The sequence below is a fragment of the Aphelocoma coerulescens genome, chromosome 12 (genome assembly GCF_041296385.1).
Source record: "Aphelocoma coerulescens isolate FSJ_1873_10779 chromosome 12, UR_Acoe_1.0, whole genome shotgun sequence".
Classification (NCBI taxonomy): domain Eukaryota; kingdom Metazoa; phylum Chordata; class Aves; order Passeriformes; family Corvidae; genus Aphelocoma; species Aphelocoma coerulescens.
Window position 1 is genome coordinate 18,154,984 of NC_091026.1, and position 11,285 is coordinate 18,166,268.

The 11,285-nt window shown below is 44.5% G+C and overlaps 1 protein-coding gene across 2 annotated transcripts in view; it reads left to right on the forward strand.

Moving 5' to 3' along the window:
* PPP4R2 (protein phosphatase 4 regulatory subunit 2) overlaps positions 1-4,826 on the forward strand; it is a 30,618-nt gene extending 25,792 nt beyond the window's left edge. For both annotated transcript variants that reach the window (XM_069027515.1, XM_069027514.1), the window contains 4 exons: positions 221-295; positions 714-857; positions 1,130-1,398; positions 2,481-4,826. In XM_069027515.1, coding sequence (XP_068883616.1) covers positions 221-295; positions 714-857; positions 1,130-1,398; positions 2,481-2,794 — 802 coding nt within the window. In that variant the 3' untranslated portion in view covers positions 2,795-4,826. The remainder of the gene's footprint in view (positions 1-220; positions 296-713; positions 858-1,129; positions 1,399-2,480) is intronic.
* The last annotated feature ends 6,459 nt before the right edge of the window (positions 4,827-11,285 follow it).

The window sequence follows — 11,285 nt, forward strand, 5'->3', positions numbered from 1 at the left end:
TGTCTAAAAGCCAGACAGGGAGAGTTCACATTTTGTTATCCATAGTTCAGTCAGCAGTAGGGATGGTGTCTGCAAGTGTAGTAATTGGGAAATAAGTAAAAATTCCTTGGGGACTGACAGTGGGGGCGTTACAAGTTTGGGATTGGGAAATTCTCTGCAAACAAGCTTGAAGTGATTTAAAGTTCCTTTATTCATAACATTTTGTTGTTTTATTTGTTAGGAAAAATAATTCCAGTAGTTTAAATCGGATGAATGGTGTTATGTTCCCAGGAAATTCACCAGGGTACTCTGACAGGTGAGTTCAGTTCCAGGGGTTAACTTTGACTGGATAGAAGCAGTGGAGTTCTGGGAATAGCTGGTTCAGGTCCCTTTTTACCTGTTGTGATCCCAAATAAGTAGCCTTAAAAATGAGGTGTGCCATGGAATACTGGGGAGTGGGGGTAGAGGAGGCAGGAACATGTATGCTACATACTGTGTATTGTCATCTCTCTGTCACCTCATTGTTGAGAATTTTTTCTTGTTATTTAAATTTTTTAATCAAATTTGCACATTGTAGGCAAGGAATATTTTATTCAGTATAAAACAGCAAAGCCCCTCATCTATTTGTTTAGTTTTGTTGATCTTATAAAGGAAGGGTGTAGCTGCTTTCTGCAAAATAGGAACAAATTACTTTGCTGAGAGGCTGGGTTAACTTTTCATTATTATTTTTAAAGATCGAATGTAAATGGCCCTGGGACCCCCAGACCCGTGAGTCGAACGAAGGTTTCATTGTCAACTCCCATGACAACCAACGGTTTGCCAGACAGCACAGAGCATAAAGAGCCCAGCTTGCAGCAAACAGAGGAGAAAAAACACAGGTTTGTCAGAAGGAGTGTATTTTGAGCTTTTAGTATTCTCAGGTTTTTTATTTATGTTTAAAAAATAGTTTAAAAAAGACATGTAAGGGATGCATAACGGAGTCTTAAGTCAGGAGCGATGACTAAGGTTTTGTTATGTAATAAGTGAAGCACATTCTGTTGTTGTGACTTAAAGTGTTTAAATCGAAGTAGTTGCTACTTTTTTTTAAAGTGTGACAAGATACAGAATGCTTGTCTTCAATAAAAGCTACATCTGCTTTTGTTGCTTGTAGTGAATCACCAGCATCTGAATCAGAAGGTGCTCAGAGCAGCCCAGTGAAAAATAAGCACTCTGAGGATGATCCTGCAGAAGCAGAAGGACATGAGGTAAAAAGACTTAAATTTGACAAGGAAGGGGAAGCCAGAGATGCACCAAACCAAACTGCCTCTAGTGAAGTCTCTTCAGGCATGGGGGAAGAGACAGAAGCATCCTCTACATCTCAGGATAAAGAAAAAGATGCTACCTGTGGCAGACAGCACTGTACAGAGGAAGAGGAGGAAGGTATTCTGTCTTCTTTTACTTCCAAGGAGTTGGGATTTTCTTTGCTGGAGACCAGTGCTGCTGGGATTGCTGAATGTCTCCTGTTGTGCTTAAAGATGAGCTGCTTGTTCGTACTTCAATTTTGCGTAATTTACCAAGTCTATCACTTCTTTTTCCTTGGTCCTACACTCAATTTGAAACTTAACACAAGGGTATTTAAAATCTTTTGGGGCCATAAATTAGATCAGGGTGCACCAAGAATTCAATAATGCCTACTTTAGGGTATTATCAGGTGTTCTCATCCTTTCTCCAGCATGGGGATAGGTCATACTTACGTTTTACTATCTTTATTAATAATGGAATTTACTTTATTACAGCTATAAATTTATGTTTTTTCACTGAGGAGACTGAGCAACAATGTCTCCACATCCTATCAGAACAGTAAAAATTATCTCACTGAAAGGCAGGCTCTGTACCTAAGTAAAAAAAAACCAAAAAAACCCCAAAAAACTGCAGTTAAGAGACTACTCTAGTTTTTACATATTCTTCAAAGTTTCGTTTTAATTATTTTTTGCGGCTGGAGAAGCAAACATCTCTCTGAAACATCTACCAAGAATCTGTCCATATATATTTATTTCCCACGGGACTCCTGGTTTGATACATTGTGTTACAGTATCCCCACTGTAACAGTTTTTTGTGGCTCAAGTATTTGTACAATGTTCCTGTAGATCATGATGGCTGTACACTTGAAACAGCCATGTTTTCATAATTTCCTGAAGACTGATTCTGAAGGCAAATGGAGGATGTGGGGAAGCAAGAAAAAGTTACTTCTTAGACTTCATCTTTATCAAGTGAAGCTTCACTAAGTGAAGCTACCCGTTAAATAAAATAACTGGACTTTATTTTATGGTATGTTGAGATAGTTTGGATATTCTGACAAAGGTGGCCACTGCTTTATCTTCTAATAAAATCGGGATTTGTCTGTTTTTCCTGTCCTTGGCTGTGTTGTGGAAGTTCTGCTCAGCATAGCTGGGAGTGGAAAGCAGCAGGATTAAGGTATGTTGAAAAATCCCTTCGTAATACTGTACTTTCTCTGTTCCTAGAGTCCTTCATGTCTCCCAGAAACGTTGGTCCAGACAGAAAAGAGCAAGACAAAGACAGTGACTCCTCAAGTGTGGCCGAAGAGAGCTCTGAGGAGAACAATCAGATGGAGGAGTCTGAGCAGTCGCGGGCAGAGAAGGATTTGCACTCGGCTGACAGTGACATCAGTGCATCTGCCACTAGTGGAGCTGACTGCAGTGAAACAGAAGAGCTGGGCTCCTATGCTAGTGAAACTCCTGAAAACTCCTCAGAGACCCCGATGGAAAACAGTGATGAAGCCACAGAAGCTGCAGATGAACCTATGGAGCAAGACTAATTTAAATAAACTTAGAGGCAGTATTTTCCATAAGGCTCCGGTTTTACACTGTATAAATAATTTTATGTAATAAAGTGGACCTTTAGTTTTACAAAAAGAAGCAGGTTGTAAAATAAACTTCTCCATGGATTGAACCTTGAAAGAGTTGTACATGATAAGAACTGTGAATACCAGCTCCTTCAGGTCCTGCTTACCGCTGAACTTTCGTTTGGTCAAATCAGTGGTTTGTGTATAGTTTTTTTTATTTAGAATAAAAGTTTTTAAACTGGAAGGTAATTATAATTTTGACAACTTTTTTGGAGATCACCACACCTAGTTGTATGTAAGCAAGAAAGCTTTTTGTCTTGTCTCTTTCTGACAGCTCTAGCAGTTACTTCATATTTTGGTTACAGTTTCAACATTTGACATGTGAAATTCGGGGTTTCAGGCTGGTTTCTGGATTTTTATTTGAATACACACCAAGAAACCTTCTGTTGTGTGTTTCAAATGTGTTCCATTTCACACACACATTTCACACACACATCTCTGCACAGCATGCACACCTCCGTGTACCCTCAGTGTTCTAAGGGGGAAAGGGTATATTTTTCTGTTTCTATAAAAGATAAATACAGCAAATACTTTTTCTATAGGGAAAAGACTGAGTTCACCTCTCAAGGCACTTTGCCTCTGGAAAAACAAAACACATGAAATCTGGCCCATATGAAACCCTGGAAGTACTAACATTGTTAAAAACACCCTAGTAAACACATTCCAAGAGAACTGTTCCAATGACAACATTTTTGTATACTTCTGAGGTGCCTGAGTGAAAGGAGTTCATTTATTTATGACAAAATGTGCTTTATGTTGAGAACGTTGTAATCAAAATATTAGCTTAAACTTTTGTAGAAGAAATGTTTGAAAATAAAATACCTTGGAAGAAATGAGCAGGTATTTGCCTTTCTGAGTGCTTCTTGGAGCTTGTGAATATTGTAGAGAAGTCTCAAGAGTTCCTCCAAGGTTTGCAGGTGGCATCGGGCTGATCACACCACTGGCTGGGAAGGATGGAGACGTGACCCTGGTCATGTTCCTGAGCTACAGGGCTTAGGGGTGCAGAGGAATCACCACGATTTGTATAACATTTTGGAAGTGAACTAAATATTTTTGAACATGCTACTTTGACAGCCAGTGTTACATTTTTTTCAAACCAGCTCAAAGCACAAACTACTGCTTTAAACTCAATATTTTCCAGTTCCCATATTTAAAGACATGCAAGCTGCAACCTCCCAGTCACAATTACTGGCTGCCAAATTTATACCTGTTTCTTCAACTGTACCTTTTTGATATTTAGAATTTTTAAATTTCTGTAAAGTAGATTTTTTGTAGATTGTAATGAGTGCTCACTGCCATTGTGAAACGGTATATAATTGTATAATTTCTGTGTGTAAACTGAATGCTTGGGCTTTCAATACAGTATTCATATAAAGCAATAAATATTAATGTTATGAAATATCTGAGTACATTTTTATCACAATTGTCCCTCTTTGGTTTTAAGTTCATGTACCTGAAGTACAAAAATGACCTCTAAAATGCATGCTGATAGTTTCTTGTACTACATGGTCTGCTTTGTATTGTTTGGGGGAAATTTAGGTTTTGATTAATACCAGAATTAATTTGGCTCAGTTGGACTATTTATAAAGTTATTTCTTGCTGATGTTACCTATCAAGTTGTGAGCAGACAGGATTCAGGGAGACGCTTGCAAAAAAAAAAAAAAAATCTTACTGATCGAGATCCCCTTGCAGAAGGAAAATTGTATTTTGACTCATTTTCATTGTGCTGAAGGGTTGGATGTGTGTCATCAAATTAAAGGACTGAACCAAAATGTTGAAATTAGGGAAGTTTAAGATTATAGTGACATCTTACACTTCTTTTTTTCTTTTTTTAATATTTTGCCAATGAGAAAATTTTAAAATTTCTAAGTTTAGAGATTTCTGAAATTTTCTTTAGATTGTTTATTTGTGACGATACTGTCAATAAACTTGTTCTTTAAGCACCTGTGACCTTTCCAGATGTTTGTTTGAGCAGCATTGGTGCCACTCCTGCAGAGACCTGCAGAGGGACTTTGAGGTATGGATCCATTTCTGTATCTGCAACTTATTTTAATGGCTAATAAAAATTTAAATAATGCTTCAACCTCACAGCAAGGATCTTTATCCTAAACGTGTACCCTCCATTTAACAAAATCTGCTTTAAATTCCCTAATTACACCCCAGAGCACGTGGCTTCAAACTGAGAGTGGGTTTAGATTGGATTGGGGAAGAAAGTCCTGGCTGAGGGTGGGCAGGCCCTGGCACAGGATGCGCAGAGAAGCTGTGGCTGCCCCTGGATCCCTGGAAGTGTCCCAGGCCAGGCTGAACAGGGCTTGGAGCAGCCTGGGACGGTGGAAGGTGTCCCTGCCCATGGCAGGGGGTGGGGTGGGATGAGCTTTCAGATCCTCCCAACCCAAACCATTCTTACGACTCCATGATTCTGTGTTCGTATGCAGCCAAATGGAGCATTCTGCTTGGCTTCTTGAAGGAAATACTGGCTTCTTGAAGGAAAACCCGCAACAGGTGCTTGATACCATTTGTGGGTGTCTGTTACAGCGGGGATTCCTGTAACCCGCATGTATCAAACCAGGAGTCCCCTGGAAAAGAAATACCCATGGACGGATTGTTGATAGATGTTTCAGAGATGTTTATTTCCCCAGCCCATGGACGGGATCTGCCGAGGAACCCTCACAGTCCGGGCCGAGGGTCCCTGCCCGTGCAGGGAACACAAACCAACCCATGGGAACCAGGCTGCCCAGGGGCAGGGAAACCTCGTGTGTCTGTGCCCTCAGGGGCAGGGAAACCTCGTGTGTCTGTGCCCTCAGGGGCAGGGAAACGCCCGTGTGTCTGTGCCCTCAGGGGCAGGGAAACCTCGTGTGTCTGTGCCCTCAGGGGCAGGGAAACGCCCGTGTGTCTGTGCCCTCAGGGGCAGGGAACCCCTGTGTGTCTGTGCCCTCAGGGGCAGGGAAAGCCCCGTGTGTCTGTGCCCTCAGGGGCAGGGAACCCCCCCGTGTGTCTGTGCCCTCAGGGGCAGGGAAACCCCCGTGTGTCTGTGCCCTCAGGGGCAGGGAAACCTCGTGTGTCTGTGCCCTCAGGGGCAGGGAAACCCTGTGTGTCTGTGCCCTCAGGGGCAGGGAAACACCCGTGTGTCTGTGCCCTCAGGGGCAGGGAAAGCCCCGTGTGTCTGTGCCCTCAGGGCCCCTCTCCCAGGGCTCCATGTTTTCGAATATTTCAGCAGGAAATACTCCTAGCTGGAAGAGAAAATTGGAATTGTGTTTCAGTTGATGCCTGGCCTGGGGGATGCAGGAAACAGGCTAAAATAAATACTATGCTTCAGCCTGTGAGTGTTTTGTGTGCGTGCTGTCCTTTGCTTGAGCAGTTCACTGAGAAGCTGCATCATGACTGTCCTGGGTCTGGTGCAAAAGAATCAAGCTTTTATTTTTAGCTTCTTTGTTAATTGTATGAGAGGGAGAAAAAAAAACCCCAACAACCCAGAGCCAAAGCCTTGTAAAATACTAGTTCTATGAGTTTTACAATGATTTATTAAAAATAAATAGATTTTTTTTCCTAGAATGGATGCCTTCTATTGACTGCAACTGTACAGAACACCCTTCTGCACTCCTTTGGCATTTTTTATTCATACAGTGCACTTCTAGGAAGAGTTTAAAGGTTATTCACATCTCTGTCTGTCTCAGGTCGTGTTTTTTCAGTGAGACACGTATGGAAGAGTTCTGGATTGCTGAAGGCATCCCAGTTACATCCCTCCGTTACCAATGGGAGGCCCGTGTTTTGTAACTTGTAAACTTTTGTTAATCAGCTCTTCATTCACCTCTTCAAGGACTTCTTAAAGTAGTTCTGTAATCCTGTGGGAAACAAAGGGTGTAAAAGGGTTGAGGAGAAAGTGGAGCTGTGTGGGCCAGCAGCACGGCGGCTGTGCTGGGATAACCCGCATGGGGACAGCGAGCCCAGCACGGCGTGGCCTGTCCTGGCGTGGCGGTCACACAGCTCAGCACGTCCATGTGCAAGTGGGAGGACGAGGATTCCTTGGATAGGTGAGAAAACTCTTGTGCAAGCTCGTTGCCATGACGGGAAACCCGAGCTGTGGAGCTGCTCTGGACACGGGGCAGGGCACGAGGGGAAACCGGAGACGCTGCGGGAGCGGGGCTGATGGAAGCGGCATTCCCCGCTGACGGACGTGTCCCGGTGCTGCCGGAGCTCCGGGCTCCGTTGGGTGCAACATTCCGTGTGCCAAGGGCAGGAAGGGCCGGGGACGGGGACAATGAGGGGACGCGCGGCCGGCAGAGGCCGCCTCGGGAACGTGGGATGTGAGGAGACAGCCCAGGAGCTGCCGCAGCAGCGCTGTCACAGATCCCTGCCCCGAGAACAAACCCGCAGATCGGGCCACCTTCCACATTACAGAAATCAGGGATGCCTGAACCATTTTAAATCTTGCCGCTTAAAAGTTGACAGCTTTGCAGACTTTCAAATTTACACCCTGATTTCAGTGAGAGCTGAGCCGTCCCTGTGTTAATTCCGTGGCTCCAGGAGATGGAGCTTTAGAACAGACAAACATCTCACTGTGGGAAAACGGGCGCGGAGATGCTCCAGGAGCAGCAGCCTGAGAGATGGGAGGTGCAAAAGTTTTTTTGCCTTTTCCCTGTCCTGAGTTGTAAAGATGTTAAGGAGATGCTTTGTTCTCCATCAGCTGAATGACTGTGTGGGAGACAGAGAGACTCCTGCCTTCCACTGGCGTCACTTATCTCCCTGGGAATCTCAGCAAGGAGTGACAGTCCCTGTCACAGGGGCCTCTCTCAGGCAGTTTCCACACCCAGGATCTTGCCTTTGGATGTTCTGTTGCTGGGGAGTCTCCATAAATCAGCCCCTGGTCAGTGACTGCTGCATTCCAGGGTTTATTCCAGGAGTGATTAATGTGAATTCCCCAACAATTTGGGGAGCAGGAGGTTGGCATGTTTTCCCTGGCAAGGTGACTGCTCTGATCACTGGGCTAGAGGGTGATGCCCAAACTTGCTTTTTTGCTTTGTTTTCCTGGACCAAAGAGACAACTTTGACTCTTCACTTGTACAAGGGATAAACTAAAGTCATGTGGGAAAAAAAATTCTGTGATTATTAGGGTCTTCTTTCTCTGTAATTGCATAATTTAGAACAAGATTGACCTTAAACAACAAAAGAAATGCCTTGTATTCCTGGTGCTGCTGGACTATCAAAACAGATCTCTGCATCTCAGAGTCTTACCAGCTTCTTTCTACTCCTGGTCTTTTGATTATTTATTCCTTTCTGCATTCTCTTTGACTTGTGGAGGAGCTGTCTGCCCTGCACCAAAGGCCTCCTCTTCAGATCTCCCTCTGTCTGCTAAAACTGCACAGAAAATATAGGTCTTGACTGTGTGATCCTAAAGGGGGTTGCTCTCCAAGCACAGGGGCTTGGCTTTATCAGGGCATTATTGCAGAGCTCTCTGGGGTCACAGAACCCTCACCAGGCTTTCCTCAGGCAGGGGCAATGCCTGACACACAGACAGCTGTCTTGTGTATCTGTGTATGAGGATGGAGAGGTGGGACCTTTTGGAGCTAAGTTACTCTAAATAACCAGCTTCTAAACATAAATATTTTCTTCTTGATCATTTAAAGTGTTTACAGTGGGAATTTCACCTTTATGTAGTCTTGAATTCTTAGAGCATTTTAAAATAATAACAGGAACTTCCAATTTAGCAACTTTATGGGAAACATTAACCTAATCTTTGCACTTTCATAAGAGGGACTGTGTATTGATGCATTTCTGGCTGTGCCTAGCAATAAACCTCAGGTGTTTATAAAATAGGCTTGTGAGTTTTCAGTCTTAAGGCAAATAAAACTGTGAAGTGAAAAAGGATTCTTTAGTGAAAAACTGAGGGCTGAAAACAACCCTTGCCATGGGTAGGTAGGAGGGATCTTCACCAGTCACACCTGATGTGTTTCAGGGATTTCAGTCATACCTGATTTGTATCAGCTGGGAGCAATCCCTAATCCAGAGTGGTGGAGTGGGATGAAAAGAGGTTGGGGAGGGGCAGAATTTTCTGTGGTGTGAGGGGATGGTGGGGTTTGCTGTTTCTCTGTAGGGAAGGGCTCTCTTAGTAGAACCTCAGCTACTGTTTTGATGGCATGAAGTCTGCTTTAAGCAGAAGGAAGATGATGTGGTAAGATCTGATGTGTTACTAAATGGTGGGGGCACTGACCTAGCAAAGCAAAGATGTGGTTTTTGGAAGGTGATATGGCTTTTTGTAAAAATGCCTTATAATTTTAGGGCATAGAGTCAGATTTCTTCTGACAAAGGGGGATGTTTAGCCCAGGCCTTGCTGTGCCCTGTGGGCAACGGAGGGGCTGTGGAGGTTGTGTAATGAAGGGGGGGGGAGGGGTGCTCCCCTCTCAAGGGGAAGGGGTAAGGAGCCCAGCTCTGAAGTTATTCCATCTGAATTTGAGCTGAGTAATTCTGGATTGATCAGAGACTGCTCTCCCTTGTTTTAAAAGGACTAAAAAGAGCATTTGTTCAACTCCTGTTGAGCATTGGCTGTTAGGATTTTAGCCACCATTTTCTTTTAGGAAACTGCAGTAGCTCATGGAGGGCTTTGATCAGCTTTTGTTAATGAGCAAAGCAGCTAATTACACCTCACCTTCCAGAAGAAGTATCTCTGTCTTATGAGACACTGGCAAGCAGTTTTGTAGCGCTTTCTCAGGGCTGAAACAGGGCTCTTATGTTACCACTGGGTTGCACAGGAAAAAAAAAATATTAGGTGCCCTCCTTGGGGAGGTGAAGCACCCACACAAAGTATGAACTGTGTGACTGACATGGAGCATAAAAACAAATTGATATTGTGGAGGTGTGCTTAAAAAGTACAAGCAGGTGGGCAGGTGAACCCTCTTCCAGCTGTGCTCTCCAAAAGAGCAGAGTGAGGAATAGGTGAGCTCCCAGGAACAGCCGCACAGTGAGGAGAAACCAGCCCCCTCAGCCCCCAGGTGTGATGGTGCAAACTACCTGTGAGCACGAGGACTTCTGTGGCTCTGTGTGCTTTCCTGGCTGGGGCAAGTGAGGTACTGGTTCTGAGTTTCTCTGTGGTATGTGGCTGTTAGCCCTGGCTTTGATTTCTTACTAATGTTACTTTGACTGTGGTCAGTTCCCACCCTGCAGGAATAAATGACTAGGTTTGCATTTTTCCAGCTGAACTATGGAAAAAGCTCACCTGGGACTGAAGCAGCTTCAACTTGTGTGTGTGCACCTGAAGGCAAACTGGATTTGCTCTGTGAACTGTAAAAGGGTCTTAGGTGGGAGTGCTGAATTCCTTTTCATGGGGGTAATTAAAAAGTCTGAGCAAAGTCAGCCAGCCTGCCGTGGCTCAAATAGTTTCCCTGTGTAGCAAAGGGATAAATCTCGTTTCAGCTGTATCGCTGCCTGCAGTCAGTGGCAGCCTGGGAGCTGCAGTGCTGACACTGCCGTGCTGGGTGTGTGCTCAGGCTGGAGCTGAGCCCCGGGGTCTGACAGTGCAGGTTCTTGGCTGTGTCCGTGGGCAGGAATTTGCACTTGTGCATGTCTGAGGCTTCTCTCGAAAGCTGCAGCTCAATTCCAAACACAGCTCAGCTGCACTTCTGCAGCCTCTGCCTGGGACTTGCACTGGGACAGAGGTGTCAGCACATTCATCTCCTTCCTCCAGGCTGCCCGGGAGGCTGTGCTTTGTGTGAGTCTGAGAACGGCTGCTGGATGGGCGCTCCCCTTTCCCGCCCACCCCTGGAATTATTTAGCACGGGCTGAGCCGAGGAGGGCGTGACAGATGTTCAGAGCAGCTGTGGTGCATGAACACTTGGGGTGATCTATGGACAAACTCGGAGAGGTCAGCCCTGAGATCTTTGATCAGGCAAACCCCCTTGCAGACAGACTTGACAGGAATGCAGAATTAAGCCTGACAATAAAAGTGGCTTTTAAAACTTTCTCTTCCTCGCAAGCTTCCTTAATGGGAGTTCCAAATCTTGGCACACTTCAAGACTTGTGATTTCTTCCATAAGTCATAGAGAGCAAATGTTTTATACAACTGCATTTGAAAGAGAGGCGTAGTTTTACGTTGGCATCTGATGCTTTGAAAGTATTTATGTGATGGGGAGCTTGTCAGTTGTGGCTGCACAGCCTCCCTTTGACTGGCTGCTTGTTAAAAGCACCACCCCAGAGCCAGTGGCTGCACTCTGGACAGACTTGTGTACATCTGGTGCTTTTTAAGCTTGTGGGAAGACTGGACAGTTTTTTTAAAAATCAGCATTGTTTAAAATAAGACAATCCTTGTAGGCGTGTAACAAGAAAATTATAATGCAGGACAGAGGTAAAACAAAGGGAAGGAGAAACTGGAGATGGGTGAGGAAAGGTAGAGGGAGCAGAAACAGTCTGTGGT